This window comes from Hyaena hyaena, unplaced genomic scaffold (assembly GCF_003009895.1).
Source record: "Hyaena hyaena isolate Hyena2069 unplaced genomic scaffold, ASM300989v1 scaffold_1013, whole genome shotgun sequence".
Lineage (NCBI taxonomy): Eukaryota > Metazoa > Chordata > Mammalia > Carnivora > Hyaenidae > Hyaena > Hyaena hyaena.
Genome location: NW_024081648.1, coordinates 593,223 through 615,933, shown reverse-complemented (window position 1 = coordinate 615,933; position 22,711 = coordinate 593,223). Strand labels below are relative to the sequence as shown.

General features: G+C 41.9%; 1 protein-coding gene across 3 annotated transcripts in view; it reads left to right on the top strand.

The window, feature by feature from the left end:
• The first annotated feature begins 574 nt into the window (after window positions 1-574).
• OSBPL3 (oxysterol binding protein like 3) overlaps window positions 575-22,711 on the top strand; it is a 93,871-nt gene continuing 71,734 nt past the window's right edge. For all 3 annotated transcript variants that reach the window (XR_005526335.1, XM_039221790.1, XM_039221791.1), the window contains exons 1-4: window positions 575-811; window positions 20,489-20,605; window positions 20,786-20,839; window positions 21,789-21,902. Coding sequence is in view for 2 of the 3 variants with exons in the window: in XM_039221790.1 (XP_039077721.1) it covers window positions 719-811; window positions 20,489-20,605; window positions 20,786-20,839; window positions 21,789-21,902 (378 nt within the window). In the remaining variant the exon portion in view is untranslated. The remainder of the gene's footprint in view (window positions 812-20,488; window positions 20,606-20,785; window positions 20,840-21,788; window positions 21,903-22,711) is intronic.

Here is a 22,711-nt window from a genome sequence, read left to right as displayed (position 1 = left end):
AGTCGATGGACATTGGCTTTTTTCTACCTTTGGCTATTGCTGGTAGCATTGCTATGGACATTTTTGTACAAGTTTTTGTTTGAACACCTGTTTTCAGTTCTTTGATGTATGTGCCTAGGAGTAGACTTGCCGGATCAGATGATTGTGTTTAACTTTTTAAAAAACCACCAAACTGCTTCTGCCTCTGCTGTACCACTTTCTATTCCTACTAGTGATGCCTGAGGGTTCCAGTTTCTTCCAGCCCCTAGCTATTTTCTGTAAAAAAATGATGCTTAGCTGTGGTTTGGGATGGTTTTTATATACTGATTTTGTGTGTGTGTGGACTCAGGTGTTTCTTACTAGTGTTCCTAATTCTGTGATCTTGCAAAGCTACATGAAAAACCACCTATACATAATTTCCTATAGAAGATGGGTGTAAAACATCTTTTCTTTCACAGCTCCTGATATAAATAAGCATCATGGCTCTGTAATCTGTCGTGTAGACAAAACACTTGCAGACAATCAGTGGCTAATCATAGATGGTGCCTGATGCCTCTGACCTTCTCTGTAATCCTTTTCTTTTGCTTTTAGAGATTTCCTCTGGGTCATCCAAAATGCTTTTAAAACATATTGGATAAGAACTCAGCCACCTGCCTGTGCGGGACTTCCGTGCTGTCTACTCCATTGTCTTCGGATGGCATTTTGATCTGCACTGAGGCCAAGGGATCTGCTGTTCGGGATGAGTGATGAGAAGAACCTTGGCGTGTCCCAAAAACTGGTGTCACCTTCAAGGAGCACAAGTAGCTGCTCCTCCAAGCAGGGAAGTCGACAGGTAAAGTTTAACCAATGCAAATTTTAAGATGCAAGTATATACCAAGAAATTTGCAGATTAACATGTGTACATTTACTTGGGAACTCAAACTACTCAGCATAAGAGCATTTGCTTTCAGTCATACCTTAATTATATGAGAAAAGTAAACTTTAGATAATTTCTTAAAGTATTTGTTTTGAGAGAGAGAGAGAGCTTGCACACATAAGCAGGGGAGGGGCAGAGAGAAAGGGGGAGAGAGAATCCCAAGCAGACTCCTGTTATAGGATCAAAGCCTGATACAGGGCTCGATCTCACAAACTGTGGAATCATGACCTGAGCCAAAATCAAGAGTTGGACTTAACTGACTGAGCTACCCAGATGCCCCAAACTTCAGGTAATTTTAATAATGCTTGAGCTTGAGTGCTCACCAGATGGGAAGGAACTGTATTTGCCTCTTTGAATTATTTCATCCAATCCCCACAACTGCCCTCCAACACAGATATTAATATCTCTGTTCTCTCCATGAGGATGCTGAGTCAGACCAACTGAGTTATTTGCCTAAGGATACACAGCTAGTGAGTAGCAGGATAAGAAACCACAGCTCACTCTGACTCCAGAGCCCACACTTGCCTTTGTACCCTACTAGCCAAAACAAAAGAAAACCACAGTCACTTTTCCAGTAAGTTTAATATCCCCCTGCCCTCCTCTTCCTTCCCTTTATGACCACTTCCATTTACGACCGCTTCCAACCACAGATTGCCCTGCTGGTGACTTTGAGTCTCACCTCCTTTATTTCTCCCCTGGATGTGGGAATCAAATCCACAGAGCACTAGTCAAAAGGAACTAAATAGGAAGAAGGAAGAAGTGAAACAAAGAACTGAATAATTAACTCCTAAATAACTGTCAGCTGTAATTACATTTTGTTTCTTGGTTTACTTTCTAATAAATCTCTGTTGGCAGAATTTGCTGGTTTTAGGTTAGCAGCGGTAAGTGCAGATGAATCATTATAATTCTAGTCTTTAGTTCAGTAGAGAGAGAGTGGGCTGTCAAGAAGTTGTGGCTTCACAACCAAAATGGTCTCTGAGCCTTTATCAGCATCTACTGGTTGTGTTGGCATTGTCTTTCCCTCATGGGAAGCGCTGGCCTAGAAATTGGCCCAGAGTGTCCTTGGTTCCAGATTTGGAAGCCCCAATCAGGCGACCTCCCACAGCAGGCACGTCCGCACATTTATGACACATCATCACGGGTCTCTCCATCTGAACACTGCCTGGGCCGTGGAGCTTGCCACCTTGCGGTGCTGCTTCACGTCGTTAGAATCCGTGATTCTAGACATATTAGATTTTGCCTGAGGCTGGACATTCGGGGAGCCCACCAAGATCTCCTGGGAGGGGTTAGAAAGAACAATTTTTTCAGCACAGTAATCACTTCTGTCTCTGCTTTAAAAAAATAAAAAATAAAAAGACTAAAATTAGTCCCTGGCTAGTGCATCATGGATCCTTTTGGAGTTCTAGTTTCTTAAGGGTGGCTGTATGCTCACCCTTCTTGCCAGCTTTCCATGGGGGTGGGAGAGTGGGAGGGTGTTTCTCTCCCTGGCCGAAATTCTGATTGGGATTAGGGTTGAATATATGATCTTTCTCTCACCTTTTGTACCTAGTAGCATCCATTGATATCTCCTTCTTGCATAAGGAGAAAGAACACGATTCATTCATTTATTTATTTTTAAAGCTCATTTATTTATGGAGAGAGAGGGAGAAGGAGCAGGGGAGAGGCAGAGAGAGAGGAGAGAGAGAATCCCAAGCAAGCTCCATGCTGTCAGTGCAGAGCCCAACGCAGGGCTCAATCCCACAAATATGAGATCATGACCTGAGCCGAAATCAAGAATTTGATGCTTAACTGACTGAGCCACCCAGGCGTCCTAAGAACAGGATTCATTTCAGCATCCAGTGCTTATAACACCATGGGAACTGGAACAGTGCAGTGAAATCCTATGACTGAATACCATAGAAATTTCTTTTGGTGTGTTATTTGAATTGATTAATTTTGGTTTTCAAAGAACTCTTTTGAGCTTATGCCATAAAGAGTAAGAGGAGAGGTGCTCTCTCTCTCAAAATAAAAAGACTTAAAAAAAAGAATTTTGAAATCTGATAATCTGTGCAACAACCTACTTTGTAATTTTTTTTAATTTAAAAAAATTTTTAGTGTTCTTTTTGAGAGAAAGACAGAGAGACAGAGCATTAGCAGAGGAGAGGAAGAGAGAGAAAGAGACATACAATCTGAAGCAGACTCCAGGATCTGAGCTGTCAGCACAGAGCCTGACGTGGGGCTCGAACTCAAGAGCCACAAGATCAGACCTGAGCTGAAGTCAGGTGCTTAGCTGACTGAGCCACCCAGGCGCCCCTGGATGCTTTTTTAAAGCTCCAGTTTAAAGTCACTATTAGCTTGTTCTATTCGTTTCATTTGATGGGGGAGTGGTGTAGAAGTTTGATGTTGACTGAATTTGACCTACTATAATGCTAGTTTTTCTCATGTGCTTTGGAATTATGGTTTAGAGTGTCATCCGGAGTTTGCTTCCCCATGTTCTTTCTCTGCTACTCACCCTGCCCTATCTAGGGATCTGCTCTTAGTGAATAGGTCTGCTTTTTGGCCAAGAAACTTCTATTGGTGTTGTACAGGTGCCTACCTATAGCTCTTGAGTGTACAAAAGCCCACAGAAGTATACGATGTACATATGAACATATACACTTAAAATAAAAAATGCCTTTTTCTAATTTTTTAAATGTTTTATTTATTTCTGAGAGAGAGAGACAGCGTGAGCAGGGGAGGGTCAGAGAGAAAGGGAGATACAGAATCTGAAACAGGCTCCAGGCTCTGAGCTAGCTGTCAGCACAGAGCCTGATGTGGGCCTCGAACCCACAAACCATGAGATCATGACCTGAGCCGAAGTCGGCTGCCCAACTGCCTGAGCCACCCAGGCGCCCCAAAGTGCCTTTCTTTATACACATTAACAGAATGCTTATAGAGAAGAATGTAATGGGATATTTAATACAGGAGTTGCATTTGATATCTTCAATACCTGGCATAATCCATACTTAAAACAAGTGAAAAGAGTTGGTAAATTCTTAATGCTATTCCATTCTGCTGAGGATTGTCCTTTCTGGGTATAAATGTTTTTTGTCTCTTCCTACACCAGCACTATCCATTGGTCGTAGCTGCTTAGGGCATTGTGTTGAGAAGGATTCTGCTCTTGAGTCCGAGTTCAGTGGGAAGGAGCGCCTTGCTTTTAGGTCTGGCTCCCATAGACAGGGTGAATGGCAGCCTGGGTGCCACACTGGTCCCCCGAAGTGATATTAGAGCGTCGAAATCAAGCCATCTCTGCAAAAGTCTCTGTATTCTGCTAGTTGCAGGAACTTGAGGCGAGCGAAGTTTGCCCCAGTTCTTGATGAGTAAAATGGCAACAAAACTCTCCTCCCGCTTCCTTTGCAGGGTTGTTGTGAGAGAATATGGAGTGTTCTTATGGACTAAAAGACTGTTGAACTCTTTGGAGAAAGATCCTCTGTAAATTTAAGAAACTCTTACCATCAGCTCCCTTTGAACCCAGACCAGCTCCAGAGCCAGGACTGCAATGGTCTTGTTTCCAGAGCGCTGATAGTCTATAGAAGGAATGGGTCTCTGAAGAAGAGCAGAGCATCCTTCAGAGACCATGCCTTTACCGATAGGCTAGGAACCTGTTCACCGTGCGGAAGCCGCCAGCTGACTGTCTCACTCCTACCCTATTTATACAGTGTTCCACGTCAGTCTTTGCTTTGGTGTTCATTCCCTGTCTCAGGCTTTGTGTCAGCTACCCCTTTAGCTAGACTGATCCATAGGAAACCGTTTTTGAATTTGGTGATTTTTCTGGAAAAGAATCTTCATTTATTGCTGTAACACTTTAAAAATAACTTTTATAAAAATAACATCTGCTCACTGTAGCTCATTGCTGAGACACATGCAATCTATGTTGAAGTGCAGTACTTTAATTCACTTAATTTACTGAAAAAAATTTTAATGTTTATTTATTTTCAAGAGAGAGCAAGACAGAGAGTGAGTGGGGGAGGGGCAGAGAAAGAGGGAGACACAAAATCTGAAGCAGGCTCCAGGCTCTGAGCTGTCAGCACAAGTCTGATGCGGGGCTGGACCTCACAAACTGACCTGAAGTTGGACGCTTAACTGAGTGAGCTACCCAGGTGCCCTTAATTCATTTACTTTTATTTTTATTTTTATTAAAAAAAATTTTTTTTATGTCTTTATTTTCTTTTGGGAGACAGACAGAGAGCGAACCGGGGAGGGGCAGAGAGAGAGGGGGAGACACAGAATCTGAAGCAGGCTTGGGCACTTAACTGACTGAGCCACCCAGGTGCCCCTTCATTTACTTTTAATGGCTGCTGACATCACATAAATTGAAGCCTGAGAATGACTGTTGATTGTGGAGGTCATTGGTGGCATTGTCTAGTGGGTGAGGTGGGTATGAAAGTCGGGTTAGAGCTCATTCATGAGAGAAGAGGAACAGAGAAAGAGGGCACCCCAGCTTTACCAGGCTTCTAGACAAGATTTGAGAGAGGCCTTCACGTATGTTCGGTCTGGGAACCTTGAGCTTGACTAATGTCAGGCTACACACTGCCCCTTTCTCTCCCCATGTAGATAAGCCACTTTTGATTAATTCATTGGTTGAGAGAGTGTATAGTTTTCAGAGCCCTGGGTTTCTTCTTACACATCTTTTTAGTCCTCACAGCACCCAGCACAAGGCTTTGCACTTGGCAGATACAAATTACTGAATGCCGGCAGCAAATATCCATCAGGGTAGCTTAGAATATATGCCCAGGTATACATGGGAAATGGGAGCAAAAGGCTCCCAAATTCCTGAGCTCCCTCTCCCCAGTGACATATCGGGAGGATCTTCAAAAATGGACAGAGGCCTCTGCATTGAGTTTCTTCTGGCAAACGATGAAATCCCTAAATGCTTTCTATGCCTCTGGTCTCTGGACAAGCACTCTGGTGGAAAGTATGGAACAGAAGCAAAGATTGTCTTTGTCGGAACTGACCCGTATTCACACTGGCTCTGCTGTTTGCTAGCCGGGTGACCTTGCCATGGTCTATAAAACCTCTGAGTCTCTGTTCTTCAGCTGTGAAATTAGGATCATTGAGCCTACTTTGGAGAACTACATGAAACAATAAATATGAAATACCCAGGCTGGCACATGGTAGGCATTAGGTAAGTGTGGATTACTGAATGAATAAGCATGCAGTCGCTAGGTTGAAAGATGACTATTTTCAAAGCTCTGTAGATATATTAAGTAGGTGAAGGGATACCTACGTGGGAGAGAGAATTGCTATTTCTGAACGTGTAAAATATGAGTAATTTCCTCTCGTCGTCTTCCCACTGCCCCCTTACATTTCCTTCCTAGAACTTTCAAAATAACACTTTTCAGAGGCCAGACTGACTAGACAAAGATGAGTGAATAAGTTTTGTCTTTATTGAAAGAGTCCTACATGCCCAGGTTTTACTTCTTCAACCGATATGTTTTGAGAAGCTGTTATTAAAAGTCCCTGGGCAGGGATTTGTGAAGCTACAAAGGACAGGACAGCTGAGCAGACCACTACAATTAAGAAATTGACTCTGTTGAGAAGATTGTAAAGAGAGCATGCTTCCTTTCTTTCATTATGCGTCGTTAGTATTTGCTATACAATAAGCCAGAAATTAGAAAGTGAATCCTTTTAAAATACTTGGCAAGCACTTCACTCATGAGTGTAGGGGATTTGAAATGGAGAGAGCCATGACTAGGTAGTCTCCATACAATTATGCAATTTGCTCTTGTCCCAGTCCTATCCCTGGTCCAATCTGGGGTGATGTTTGAGTTCTCTCAATGTTGCCCGATGAGAGTTTCTTGAGGCAGGTTATTAGATTATGCTGTACTTCAGGGAGCCCAGGCTGTCTGCATTTGGTGCCAGAACCCATAAGACGGGGCTGAATGGGAGAGAATATGCCACGGGGTGAAAAGTGAATGCTCAGGTGTTTATATTTTTAGCCATCTGGGTATTGAAAATGCTTAGTCCTACTTCTTCCTCTTAAATAATCATGTCCTTAGAGACGTTGCGATTTGACAGCCGCCTTTTGTAAGTACGAGCTGTATAAACACCACGAGGAAGACCCGTCGAGGAGGAGGCGGCACTTGAGAATGTCATGATTGTGTCAGTTGTTCTGGGATGGTCACAAAAGATGACAGGCAACAAGCATGGACTTTCTTGGGAGCTGGATGGCCTGAGTTTACATTTTGGGCTGCTTATCAACAGTGTGGCCTCAGACAAGTTATTTAACTCCTCTGTACCTTAGTGTCTTATAAGACTGTGCAAATTGCTTCATTAGAAGAAAGCCTGCATGTAGTAGGCGGTGTATTAGTGTTGGATACATAAACCATTCACCTTACTTCCATAAGGAGGAGGCCCTGGAGCCCTCAAGCAGTACCCCATGGTGACTGCTTCTCAACTTCCTCCTCTCAGCTGCTTCTGTCAAGGCTGCTCTGAGAGGAAAAGTATTAGCAACAGACGCTAGAAACGATCAATTCTCGGTTAGCATTTTTACAGCTCGTACTATCCTTTCATACTATCCCTTGGAGTCTCAAAACAACCCAGTGAGGTCTGTATTCTTTTCTACACGTTTGGTGAAAAACATGGCTCAGAGTCATTAACCAACTTGTTCAGAGTCAACACAGCTCATCAGTGGTAACCACGTATTTGGAAAACACTGGATTTCTTTAGGTACTAGAAAGTTTCTTACAAGTCCATTCAAGTTCCAGGTGTCTTGTGTACAAATGGTTGCTATTGAAACAAACCTCCATAAGCTGACTTCTGTGAACTCAGGGGCGAGAATAACATACATGAGGGACGTGGCCTTAGGATCCCTGAGGTGTCTGCCTAGAGCTGTTTCTTTGTTTTTTGGTTTTCTGGTGGGCCCAATAGAGAAAAATAATTCACTTCTGGCTTAGTTTTCCAGATTCTCATTTTCTGGGCCTTTTATGTCTTATTGCTTACCTTTCAGTCATACATAAACAAGTCACGCTGCACATGATACTCTGAAAGTAGGGAGGGGCAAGATACAAGGCTCAATTCTCATTATATTTCCACTCGAAGTATTGGAAGGAAAAAGCAAACAAACGTTTGATAGAAGAAAGAGGTGAAGACGTCAGCTAAAATGACATGTTTGAGTTGTTGGGGCCTCTTTGTTACTCTCCACGTCCGCAAACGATAGACCGTCAGCTACATTCCACCCTGAAGAGTAGGAGAAATTGAACTCTTGAAACCCTTCTGAAAGTTGCTGACCTGTTTGTGCTGTTAAGCAATCCCAGGAAGACAAGCTCAGCAAATATATGCTGGTGGTTTTGAGAAACATTACTTTGATAGACACTACATGGGGTGCCTTAAGGAAGCCAATTTATTTATTTATGGTTGGCATCAGCCAGAGTGCAGGATAAATGGAAGTTGAAGCTAACCTACCAGCTTTTGTTGGGAACATAGCCAGTAGGCTATGCAGTTACTGAAGTTTCTTCTAGAAGCTATCCATGCAAATATGAACTGAACGGATTCCACAGTCCTTTTCTAGGAAGCGGAGAGTCTAAATCTACCTCAGTGATATGGTGGCATTAAAATACTAATGGCCCAGAAATGACAGTATAAGAACAGGAAAGAGGCAAAACAAAAGACTTCTCTAGATAATCTGATGTTCTCCTGAAGTCCTGTCCATGCTGACCTCGTGATCAAATGCAGTTGTGTCTCCCTTCACATCTGTACACAATCCCGCCCCACAACTAAAGCCACCTTCTCTCTGTTCCACGCTGGAGGGGGCACATCCCTGGCACATCTCTGGCTTAGTGGTTCCTTTTGCCGCGTTAGTGGGTTGAATGCTGTCCCCACCTCCCTAGTGACATGTCCACAGGCTAATCCTTGGAACCTGTGAATATTACCTTACTTAGCAAGAGAAGCTTTGCAGCTATAATTAATTTAAGGATCTTGTGATGAGGAGGTCATCCTGAACTATCCAAGTTGGCCCTAAGTGCTATGACCAGTGTCCTTATAGGAAGCACACAGAGGAAAATACAGACATGGAGGAAATGGCGATGTGAAGACCGAGGCAGAGGTTGGAGTGATGTGGCTAAAAGCCAAGGAATGCCAAATGCTACAAGAAATTGGAAGAGGCAAGTCATGCCATTATGGGCTGCATGTTTGTGTCTCCCCGCCAACCAGTGCATATGCTGTAGCCTTGACCCTCAACATGATGGTATTGAGATGCGGGTCTTTAGGAGGTAATTAGGTTTAGATGAGGTCCTGACGGTAGTGCCTTTTTTTTTTTTTTTTTTTTTTTTTAATAAGAGCACACTAGTAAGAAGACAAAAGATACCAGAGCTCATTCTCACACATGGGAGAAGGGCCATGTGAGCACACAGCCAGAAGGCAGTTGTCTCTAAGCCAGAAAGCAGATTCTCACCAGGAATCGAATCTATCAGCACCTTGATATTGGACTTCCCAACCTCTACTGAATTTACGGTATTTTATTATAGCAACCTTAGCTAATACAAATGCAATCTCCCCTGCAGCTCCAGAACCCACGTGGTTCTTCCAGTACCTCAATTTTGGACTTCTGGCTCTAGAACCATAAGAGAATACATTGCTTTTGTGCTAGGCCACTCAGTTGTTAAGGCAGCCTCAGAAACCCTGCTTCTCACTCTGCATCCATTTTCCTTTAAGTGCCAGCTCGAGCCCTCCCCCTGATGGGGGTCTAGCTCTTGTGATTATGCTCAAGAACTCCTGCAGAATATTTCTTTGAATCTCCCATTCAGCATTTTCAAGGTCTCAGCTTCATGGTATCTTTTTATTTTTTAATATATGCTAACTTCTTGGAGGCCAGCCCTGGTTTTACATCTTTTCATCTCCAGTACCTAGTGCTAAGCTTCAGACCTTTGAGTAGAAGACTGCCCTATTAAATAGAAGGTCAGTCATAAACCAGAATCTAACTCACTTACTCTAATATCATTCTCTCTTTGATTCATAAGGCTCTTCAGGATCTTATCCTGTCACTAGGTTCTCATTATGAGAACCAGTTATTCTTTTACAGACGGAGGGAAGAAAATCACTGATGATTTGGATCAGAGACTGGAAGAGTTTATTCTGGCATCTACTCCTATGATTCTAAATTATATGCACATTAGTTAGCCAAAATGCATCCCTGCTTTGATTGCAAATTTCAATTAGCTCTGAAAAAACATTTTTGAGCACACTTGTCAGAGAGAACACTGTTATCAGCTAGTGCCACCCAGCAACGAGGTGAGTTTTCTTCAGGAGTTGTTCAGCCTGTAATTGAAGTGCAAAATGTTGTGTCTGAATACAGTCTGTGATTGTCTCCAGACTCAGACACCAAAGGGCGGAGCTGTATGATATGCCAAAGACACTATGATTTTTTTTAATGAAAAGCTATAAAATATAAAGTATTAAAATGATGCTGAAAGGTATACAACAAAGAGTGCGATGGTCTCCCCCTCCTTTGTACCTCTGGCTAAGTTCCATTCCCCAAGGAATCTGTATGGGAGATTTTCCCCGTCATCACGTGAGTGAGCCTCAGAGCTCCTCCATGAGGCCATCTGCCACTGAGGCAGGGAGGGAATTCTTAGAAAGGGGTGGTGAGCAGAGCACTAGGTTAGAGTCAGAAGACTGGTCCTGGACCTCAGAAGTCCTTCACTCATTTTTGTGGTCCTATGCAAATCATTTAGCTTAGATTCCTCATCTCTAAAATGAAAGAGCTGGGTGGATGACTTCCACATTCTCTTTCAAATTTGGAAGTTTAGAAGAACTAGTCCATGACTCTATAAGGGAAAACAAATTATTACTTCTGCACCCTTAAAAAAAAAAAAAAACAAAAGAAACTCTTGAGTCCCTTGAGTAGACAGAGTCTTCTTGTCCTCCCTGGCTAACACATGTGCCTATTAAGTGCAGGAATGTGCTGCCAGAGACAGACTGATTTTTCCAGAGATAGCAGTGCTGGGGGCAAGGGGCAGGACTTCAGGGCAGTAGGTGGCCTTGAATGGACTCTAGTATACTGTAGGTGATCTTATCCGGGTGAACGTTGAACAGAGAGGTTCTGTGTGTGGTCTGCAGCCCACAAATGGGGTCTACCACTTAATAGTTTGTAATATTGGGTAGGCTACTTTGGAGCTTCATTTTCTTAAAGATTTTTTTAAGGTTTACTTATTTTTTTTTTTTTTTTTGAGAAGAAGAGTTAAACTGGGGAAGGCAGAGAGAGAGGGAGACACAGAATCTGAAGACTCCAGGCTCTGAGCTGTCAGCACAGAGCCTGACTCGAGGCTCGAACTCACAAACTGCAAGATCATGACCTGAGCCGAAGTCAGATGCTTAACTGACAGAGCCACCCAGGCATCCCTTCATTTTCCTTATTTGTAAAATGAGAGTAATAATACTTCCATTATAAAGTCATTGGGGGCATTTAGAAGACTATCAACAAATAGTAGTTGTTATTTGTATTACTATCATCACTACCACAGTGACGACAAATCTCCTCAGCCTTTTGGTAGGCTGCACAGCCAGAGCACGGTGACATTTATGGGTTGGGTGTCTCCATCTTTAATGGTAACCGTAGCTCTCAGGAGTCCCTCATTGACAGAGCAGAGCATTACAGAGAAATGAGTGCATAAAAGATGCTGTCCATAATCTTGAATGGCTTACATACAATTAGGGTGGTATTTAACAAATATTAATAACCCACAAATCTATCTGAAGATCCTAAAAAAGTACCAGTGTAATTACAGCCATAACTGCTGAGTGCTCAACAGGGTAGGAATAATCCTTATATGTACATTAAAGTTTTTTTATTAATACTATTTTAATTATAAACCCATCTGTGGTTAACACAGATGGATTTTTCTCTTATTTGGACCTCAGGTAGAGTCAGCAACAGAGCTGACAGTTCACACGTTTGTTTGTTTTTTTCTCATTGTCATTATCATCTGCTGCCAATGACCTTCCTTTTCTTTCCCTTACCTCCCGTGCTATCTCAAAGGTTCACCCCCAAGACAGAGTGCATATTCTCCCATTATCTGAGTAATGAAGGCCCTAGTGTTTTGGTCTGTGACTACCCAAGTAATTAAGACTTAACACATTTGGGGGACTGAAGTCATCTGGGTGTTCCCCACCTGCCCCGGTGTGGGTTGGTGAGCTGTGTCTCTGGGTGTGAATGGAGAGGAAAGACATGGCTATCGGCAGGTCATGACTCCATTCCCCACGTAGCCTTCTGAGCCTGAGTGAGCTCTTCCCTGCTCAGCCTTCCTTTTTTCTTCAGCCTTCTCACTTAGATCCTAAGATCAGGGATTATACCTGAGGTTACTAGATAGAAGCTAATGCTCTGTTTTTTTATTTGCTTTTAGTAGACTTTATCAGTCAATATTTTTGTTTTGTTTTATTGTATTGTATTTATTTTATATTTATCATGGTAAGAATATTTAACAAGAGATCTACTATCTTAAGTTTTTACCTGCACAAGACAATATTGTTAACTATTGGCATAACGTGGTACAGCTGATTTTTAGAATTTACTCATCCTGAATAACTGAGACTTCATACCCATTTTATATGACATGAGTTTGCAATGTAAGATTTGGAAGGGATTTTGTGGCTCATTTATTCTGACCTCCTTCCTGTTCTGGGAACCCTTCTGCAGTCCCTCTGCCAGCCCCTGATGGAGCTCTCCAGTGATTAGGGAACTGGATCTTTCATAGAGCAGCCCATGTCATTTTTTGTTATTGTTCATAGTGCTAATTATTAGATATCGGATCTGTCCTATACACAGAGGTGGGATCCAAGGCCTTATAATTCTCACCCCATTAGTCCTGGTTTGGCTCTCAAAGCCTATCAAGTGAAGATAGCTCCAATTCTTCAAGACAGCATGGGTTCCCAGAGAGTGGCTACTCTCAGTGGGTCTGTGGTCCAGCTTCAGTGGCCTCACCTGTGCAGGTACAGAAGCTCAAACCTCGCCCCAGACCTATTGAACTGACATCTGCATTTTGACAAGACCTTTGGTGACTGATATGCATGTTACACTTTGAGAAGCATTGCATTAGATCACCCCCACCCCAACTAATTTGTTCTTTTTAAATAAATTTTTGTAAATATTTATTTTTGAGAGACAGATCACAGCTGGGGGAGGGGGCAGGCAAAGAAAGAGGGAGACACAGAATCCGAAGCAGGCTCCAGGCTCTGAGCTGCCAGCATAGAGCACAACATGGGGCTCAAACTCATGAACCACAAGATCATGACCTGAGCCAAAGTCGGATGCTTAACTGACTGAGCCACCCGGGCACCCCTAATTTGTTCTCTTAATTGCTATTGCTATCAGGCTGCTGGTGCTCACAAAATTTTTTGTCTAGGAAGAAACAATTGGACAAGAAGTAACAACTCCAATTCTCTGATTGAAATCTAAGTACAGATTTGATCTGGCATCAGTTAAAGCTGTCATTAACTGGAAACCTATTGACAAGTATTTCCATATGTTCATAGTACAATCATAAAAGGTCATATTATGATTATCATATTATGATGATCCCGAGGCTTTACAAAGTCAGAAATGCCCTTAGAGTCCTTAAAGACATGTGAAATTATGCTCCATATGATTTGATGCTGGGTACTGCCTTGTGAATTTTAAAAACCTGATAAGCAGATTAAATAAATAAATAATCAGAACAGCCCCACTCCCCAGTCATACCAGATAGAGAGAGCCAGCCACAAAACTTCCTTCCACAACAGTCTTCAGCTGCAGGAAGGATGGAAGTTTTAAGGCATTTTCTATTTCTGACATCACTATAAGGACAGTGCTGAGAATCCAGCCCTTGAAAGTTTCCGAGGAGATGTACGCTGTGGAAACAGCTGTGCCGGGGTGGGGGGAGGGGAAGGCACTTTCAACTCGTGCACTCAGCATTATGGAAATGAGCCGTGCCAGCGCATGAGCATGGATAAATGCTTAGCTGCCTTTCCAACCACAAAGCAGCTTTCTATATTTGGCACTTTTTTGACATTCAGTAAGAGAGACTGAATTTAATGCCGGACGACAGTGCCAGACTGTCTTCAGTTCAACTAAAGCAAAAACCTTAAGAAGCCGCTTCCCCCCAGACCCTGTCACATTTCTCTCTCCACCTTATATTCATGGTGAGCTTTTAGCCTGACACCCGCAGGGCGGGAGATGGGTTCAGCCGTGTTGCGCTAAGTCAGCGGGGCCTTAATCTTCCCGGGGGCCCAAGTCCACCCTGGACCACATCTCAGGACATTCAGCTCAAGGTGCATATCCTACTTCTGGGTCACCAGGTGTGTGGAGTTCAAACAGCCACTTCAGGACACCTGGTCCCTTTAGCCCAGAGAAGCCGGCATTTTTGCTTTCTCCTGCCTTGAGTACCAGTTCACCCTATACCAGCACACGTTAAAATCCCTCACCCTGAGGGCTCTGTTGGGCCCTTTTCATACCCCCCCTTGCTCCTCAGACTCATTCATTCAGTGACTCTTTTATTCAGGGTCCCTGTGTCCCCAGTAGTGAGATCTCTACAAAGAGGACCCAGTCTCTGTCCTCACAGAACTCACGTTCTTCTGGCTCAGAGAGAGACTCATTTGGTTTGTGTAAAGTGCTGAGGAGGGAGAGAATTTGTGCCCCAGGGAGAAGGTTTGGGGCAAGTGAGAATTCACAGGCTAAGAAGTAGATGGGGCAGACATTCCCAATGTAAAAAAGTGAATGAGCAAAGAATTGGCTGAGTTAAAATGTACAGGCTGATTTCCTGCCCCAATTTGGTGGGACTATAGGATACGAAACATGGTAGCTCAGCAGGATGCCAGAACTTGCTTGTCTCTACTCGTAGGACGAATCTTCCTAACTTCTTCAGACTGCTTCAGGATCGTGACCACTGCTTGACATTTACTCTGGTACATCGTCGGAATTTATATATTTACATTATAGCAGCATATGCAATATATTATAAAATGTAGCAGAATGGTTAAAAAGGTAGGTTCTGAAGTCAGGTGGCTTTACTACTTGGTAGCTTTATAGCATTGGGGAAGTTATCTAATGTTCTCTTCCTCATTCCAAAGTTTTCCAGAAGTTCCCACATTCCAAAAATAAGGATACTAATCCAACCTCACAGGATCATTCAAAGATTTAGTGCAATAATGGAAGTACAGTATTTCACACACTACCTGGCAGATAGTGCATGCTTAATATATTTAGTTATCACGTTTCATTTATTTGTTAAACATATTCATTCATATCTACTGTACCCTACTAAGTAGTGAACAAGATAGAAAAGGTTCTTGCTTTCATGGAGCTAGAAAGTGTTCTCTATTTATTTTATATTATTATTGTTTATATTGCTGTATTTGTGTGTTACTTCAGTAGACCCCTTTGATAGTATTTCCTGAGGCACTACCCTTTTGTGTTTTAAATGGCAGGCTGTACAGAAATGTGGATACAACTAGGGGCAGCTGGGTGGTTCGGTTGGTTGAGCGTCTGACTTAGGCTCAGGTCATGATCTCACGATTAGTGGGTTCGAGCCCTGTGTTGGGCTCTGTGTTGACAGCTCAGAGCCTGGAGCCTGCTTTGGATTCTGTGTCTCCCTCTCTTTCTGTTTCCCCTGCTTGCTCTCTCTCTCTCTCAATATAAATAAACATTAAAAAATCCCAAAAAATTTTTAAAAAGTGTGGATACAACTTAATTCTTCCTTGTTAACTAACTACCTAGTACTGTTCACTTGGCTTGAAAACTTAATCCATTTCTTGGTTTGAAACCCCAACAATTTATTGGGAGAATTCTTTTATTTATGCATCTCTAGTTAATTGCTGGAGTTTTAAAGAGCACGTCGAAAAGATGGTCAAGGAGAAATGTTTTCAGAAACTTTTATCACTGGGGATAAGTGGGAAAAAATGATGAATTAATTAAGCACTGAGTTATCTGGTAATAGACAGTAACACTGTTGCTATATTTACAGGAATATATGATTGATGTGGTTTGGATACTTTAAGAAAATTTCAGAAACTGAACTAAAATTTTGAAGTGTTTGCATGGATGGAAAAAAATCAACAGAAGATTCTGGGAGGCTGGAACAATATAAATATACCACAGAAGTGGAAATGAAGATGAGCATTACATTATATTCATTTTTATATTGGGTGGAGGGTAGGGTATAATGGAGCCCCATAAATGATTATAGAAGTGGAGAGTCTTGGGAAACCAAGTTGGACGATAGCCTGGGTCAGGGTGGTGCCTAGGGAACAGAAGGGACACAGAAGGGACATAGAAGAGAAATATTTTGAGGATAAAACCAACCACACTTATTTATGAGAAATCAATTAAGCCTGCACATTTTCGAAGCAATTTTACTACACCATGTCCTGGCCTGGCATTTCTTCTCATGGAATTTGTGTCAGGGTTGGCAGTGGTTTTTAATTCCACCAAAACAATATCCCCTTGTTACAACCATTATTTTAATGACCCCTTTACTCTCCTCAAATAAAATTTGTGATTAATTTAATATATCTGCACACATAATTTTGAAAATATTAATATAATGCTTTACTGATAAAGAAGAGCTTAAAGTGATTAATTTTAATATTTATTTTAATGTTATAGAAGCCCACATATGATTATACCAGAAGATATAATGATGTGGTCAGATAGACATGTATGTGAAACATGGCAGCTACTGATGCAGCCCCATACGAGTGTGTTGTGCTAATAACTTAAATACCACAAGTGGCATGGCCTTCAGTGACACAATTCTCAAAAATGGCGGCTGATCTTGTTAAAGTCTCAAACAGGAGGAAATCTAGTCTTCCCTCAGTTATCTGGTGGTTGCATCACCAAGATTTCAAAGTGTATAAAAACCATGCAGAAATACTTTGTTATGGATGTGAGGCAGAGTCAGGTTCTGTGCTCAAGTAATTATAAATTGGTTTCACTTACAAAAATGTCCACTGGCACTTGGGAAAGTCTTGAGGGGGGCAGCTTTTTCATTGTCTAAGGCTGAGGCATTGTGGGACATTTACCATTCCTGGATTTCAGCCATTAGACCAGAGATACTGTGGTAACGAAAAGTGCCCCCAGGATTCCAGCAGCTGCAGAGGGGAGAATATTGTCCGTTCCCCCCCCAGCCCACTGAGAAGGCTGGCTGCATGTTGTCTCTCAGATTTCAGTGCATGACTCAGGGACAGTGACAGACAGGGAAGTTAGGAGGGGAGGAGTTGGATGGCAAGCCCAGAAAAGGAGTTGGCTACAGAGCTTTCTTCCTCAGTCAAGAAGAGTCTTCACTTTCTTAAATACTTCAAATCTGGCTTTTCCAACCGGGTAAGAGTTTTAAGTTCTGAGCCCAGGTAGAAAATAAAGTGAGGAAACAAGAGGATACTTGGTTTAGAATAAATGCAAACCCTTTCTGACTTATTTACTTTAAATGCCAACAAATGCAGTCTAATTCCCTGCCCTCCACATTGGTTTATTGGCAGGAATGCATTATATCTCAAGAATTCAGGAGCGATCTAGTTCTAACATGAATCCTTGAAACATTTTTGAAATTTAATTCTTGGTTTTCTTTCAACTACAGATATCATCTCGTTCCATTTTTTTTCAGTTTTGTAACGTATGCAATAAACGCCTAATCTCTCTTGGCATTTGCATTCTGCACAACTGAATGTGTTGAGCAGACACGCGTGATTGTCTAGCATTATCGCTGCATGTTGCCTTCTACTTGGGTATCTTAAAACAAATCGAAAGGACCTAGTCTCCCTTAGAGTACTTTCCAAAAAATTTTGACCCACAGACTTTCATTTCACAATGATAATGCACACATACACCCTCTTTCACAAATATGAACGTGCTGTATTTAATTTGTAAATAGTCATTTGGCCCAAAGATATTAGGCACATTTTAAATGCATACTGATATTTGGTATTCCAAGAACATAAATCTGTGTGCAACGTTATTCTAAGACCAAGCTTACGTATGTGCCAATCAGAGGCATATTATTCACAGGCCAGCAGGTCAGACATTGTGAAGAAATCATAAGTGAACCAGACATTTGACACCCTCGAGGAGTCTGTTGTTTAATAGGGATGATAAAATCTCATGTATCATAAATAAGTGCTGAACCATTGGAAACGTAAGATGGAATGCTGATAGAGTTTCTAGGATGAAATACTACTTTCCTTTGAAGAAGGCCTCCCAGAGGAGGTAGAATTTTTAGCTTAACCTTAAAATTCATTAAAATTTTGACAGGTAAGTCACTTTAAATTTTGAGGAATGGCTTTTTAAGCTGAAATACATGTGAACAGAATGTGTGTGTGTGTGTGTGTGTGTGTGTATGTGTGTGTGTGCGTGCGTGCACACGTGTGGGCATGTGGCTTCTCATCACTTAATAATATGCATTCTCCACTTATTGTCTGGATATAAATAAGTGACTTTGAATAATTGGGAATGCTATGACAAAATCTCATTTGACATTGCTACCTGTCTGAAAAGTCCTCGAACCTAAGAACTAAAGATAAGCTTTCCTTTTTTCCATTGAAGAATTCCCTTTTACAACTCCACATCTTGGGATACCACTACCACATTTCAAAAGTCTGGAATGTACCTTTTTAACTATATTCACGGTAACGTGCAATCAGGTATAAGGCAGATCTGCCAGGATTGTTATATATAAAGAGTTCACTGGCTAAAGTAGAGAAGTGTTCCTGTTATTAGGTGTTTCTCACGTACTGAACTTGACAACACGGGAACTGAGCCAGAGCACCCAGGACCCCTGTGGTTTCCATGCCTTCCCATTAGACTGCTCTCTGGGACTTTGCTCCCTGGTGCTGGTCCAGACTTACCGTCCCATCCCCTAATCTCTCTGGCCTCCACCTGTGACCCTTGACTATAGTCTGGAGATTTGACTAATAGCAAGTTAGTCAACATGAAATCTTGGCCAAAAGAACAGGTTTGTTTCTTGAAGAGATATTTGCACCCCACGTCCATTACAGCTTTATTCACAATAGCCAAAGCAAGGAAACAACCTAAGTGTCCATCAAGGGATGTATGGATTAAAAAAAGTGTTACACAAACAAGAGGGGAATATCATTCAGCCATTGAAAAAAGGAAAACCTGCCTTTTGTAAAAACATGAGTGGACATTGAGGGCATTATGCTAGGTGAAATAAATCAGAGAAAGACAAGTACTGTGTGTTGTCACTTATATGCAGAATCTAAGAAAGTTGAACTCATGGAAAGAGAGAGTAGAATGGTATCTCTTGGGGGTGGGAAGGGGTGGGACTGGGGAAATGCTAATCAAATGGCACAAACTCCTGGCCCTAAGATGAATAAGTTCTGGGAGATCTAATGTACAGCATGGTGACTATAATTAACGATGAATATTATATACTCGAAAGCTAAGAAATTAGACCTGGAATGTTATCCACCCCCCTCCCTATCAAAAAAAAAAAAAAAAAAAAGGTAGCAAGGGGGGATTGGAGGTGTATCAAATCATTACCTTGTATACTTTTGGCTTATGTATGTTACAGGCCCATAATAGCTGAGAAAAGCTGGGTTTGGGGAAGGACATGTTTGTCGAAACTTAATTTTCTTGTGTTGGAACGTTTCTCTCTGATCTGGATGATAATTACTGATGGTAGAGGTGTATACATTTATCAGGTTGTACTGTTAAGATGTGTACATTTCATGTATACTAATCTGTTAGTAAAATCAAAATCCATTATCTCAGCCTCTAAAGTATTGCCAGTTTTGGTCTATCTTCTGGGTAATTTTGCAACGATTTGTGTGTTTTTAAGCATTTAAAAATAAATTTTCAGAATCTTTAGTGTTTTTCTTTTGCATTCCCCTTTAAATTCTTTTTCAGTCAATTAGTTGATACTGCCTACGTAGCCAACAACAGAAGATTAGTTGTAATAATTGTAATTAATTGTAATTAAATTGTACCTCTTCAAAATTACAAACAGCTCACTACAGCAAAAATTGCCCTCCCCTCAGAAGTTTTTGAAACAAAAGAAGGGTGTGGAGGACAACATTTCTAGGGAAAAAAGGATGAAAGCACTTGTTTCAAAAGCACCTCTTTGATGCTTCAGGATTTCCAATATTTAGATATCTGGAGTTTGAAGAGATTAACTTGCAACTGAATCATTTCAACCAAACTGTCATGTTTACCAACTTGCATTCAGTCTCATACATTTCAGCCAGTTCTTAAGCCAGTTTTTCCATATACCCACCTGATGTATGTAGCTTCTGGTTCAAATTCAGACTGAAGTCTAGTGGCAAGTAAACAGTAACTGTGTGATGATGTCAAAGGGAACAAAAATAGAATTTACAGTAAAAGCTTTACCGTTAGCTCTGTCCAAGCACCAAAAGAGAAAGAAATATTCCCTTCTAGGAGAGAGCTTTTGAAAAAAAAAAAAAAATTTGATGCCATTAAATTATAACATTAATCCATGAAGTCCAGGACCTGAATGAAAATTAAATTTTAACTTCTTCTCCCCAACGAGCTCAGCCACGCTCACCATCTTGGATGGATTTCCCACTAGGATGAAGTGCTTCTGAACATGGTTATTTTTAAAGGTAGCCATTTAAGCATAAACTATTTTATTGTAACAGGACAGCTGGGAGGTGGTAGAAGGGCTGAGAGGAGAGATGAGTTACACCCAGGAGCCACCCATTCAGAAAGGATTTTTGCTGAAAAAGAGGAAGTGGCCTTTGAAAGGCTGGCACAAGGTAAGACACTGACCTTCACCTTACCTTTATTTGCTCTCACATTGCCCTAGTCAGTACTTAGACGGTGTACCTAGTCAATTCTTAGGCACTTGTATTTAATTTGAAGCTGAAAATTGGCACCCAGGGGAGGATGGATGTTTAAATGAAATGTCTTAGTGCATTATACTTTCTTCCCCACAGAGATTTTTCTATCTGGACAAAGGAATCTTGAAATATGCCAAGAGCCAAACTGATGTAAGTCTTCTTATTAATCAAATATGTTATCAAAGGACTCTGAAGGGCTAATTGTCATCAGCCCATGGGTGAAATTTTACACATTTGGGGATTGCCTTTCTCTGAACTGGAAACCATAGATGGTGATTGTCCTTTCACATAGACCAGAGGTGCCTGGTCCACTGTCCTAGCCCTGGGTTTTGCGTGGGCTCAGTTTACCCACCGAGTGAAAGTGGAGGGCTCCTCTCTCAACACCTTACTGGGCGTCCAGGGGTCTCTTCTGGTCTCAGGTTTGGGCTGAGAGGTCCTCTGGGTGGGAAAAGACGTATTCCCAGTGAGTCACTCCCACTCTTACAGTGACCAACGGGCTTTGTTGGAGAAGACCCTTGATGAAGGTGATGTGAAGTCCCCTGTTGTTAACACTAGGCAGACAGCCCCCGAAGGCTGGAATGACTGTTAGTCCTGCCCCTTGTGTGGGTCCTTCTCTCACCCAGCACTTTCCTCTTCTTTCTCGCTTCCCTTAACTCCTAGAGTTCTCATCTTGTAGGGTTGCTTGTGGAAAACTTGGCATGATACCTCACCCACAGTGGCCTGTCTTGGCTTCCTGCCTTTACTCCTCTTTTTAAATCACTTCCAAATGAATTTAGATACTAGAAACTAATTCTGTGGAGGGCAGTACAGTTAACAGGTGAATTCATTGCTGTGGGAGTCAGTCCACGGGACTCACTTTCTTGCTTCCTCACTCACTGGCTGTGCAAGCCACTTGTTACTTAACCCCTTAAGACTAAAACAGATTATGCATGTGCAGCACTTAATTCAGTACTGGTTCACGCCAGGTACTTAGGAAGTCATAGTTACTATATTTATATTACTGGATGTTGAAAGTGAGGCTAGAGGAAAGGAGCATCAGGAATGTTACTACTGTCTTTAACACCATGAACCTCAAGTGGCCCTTTCCGTGCCTCTGCAGATAGAGAGAGAGAAGCTTCATGGCTGCATCGACGTTGGGCTCTCGGTGATGTCTGTGAAGAAGTCATCAAAATGCATAGATCTGGATACCGAGGAGCACATCTACCATCTGAAGGTGAGATTGCTTCCCAGATGCTATCTCTTACCACACAGTTTCTTTGTGCTGCAAAGGGTTAGTCCGTTATGGTACCACTGGTGATGCCATTTCAGTATTTCAAAAGATCCAACCAACATGTAGAAGACCTTCACTGTGAAAGTATTTCGAACAGATGCTGTTGATCTTAAATGGGACAGTTCTTCATTGTGCAGGACTGTCTCTCACACTGCTAAAGGTTTAGCATCTTTGTCCTCCATCCCCTTGGTATACCCCCCCCCCACATACATACCACGATTGTGACAACAGTCAATAATAAAAAAATCTTCATGTTTCCAAGTAACCCCTCCTTCCTCCAGGTTTTACCTACTTTAGTGAAGAACCATTTACCATAGGTTTATGTATGTTCCCTGAAATACCATATTTAATATTTAGTCTTACCACTTCAGCTCATTAAAATTCTCATACTACAATGAATGTGAGGAACTTTTCTCCTAAAGTCCAGGCCTCCAAGTAGTACTTCTGAAAGCTGTTTAACTCCCACCTTCTGCCCTTTCCCTGCAGCTGGTGTAGATGGTTCTAAGCATGATACTAGAGCTTCTGAACCAGATCTGGACCTGGCTACTTACTAGCTGTTGGCCTTTGGCATCTTTTTAATCCTTGAAAGTCTCCATTTCCTCACCACCCTTCCCCAAAATGGGAATTATTATAGTGCCCGTGTACAAAAGGCTGCATGTAGGAAACTTGGCATAATGCCCAGCCTTCAGTAAGCTCAATAGGTTTAGTACTTGTGTATAATTATTAGGTGGTACCCAAATGTTGGGAATTAA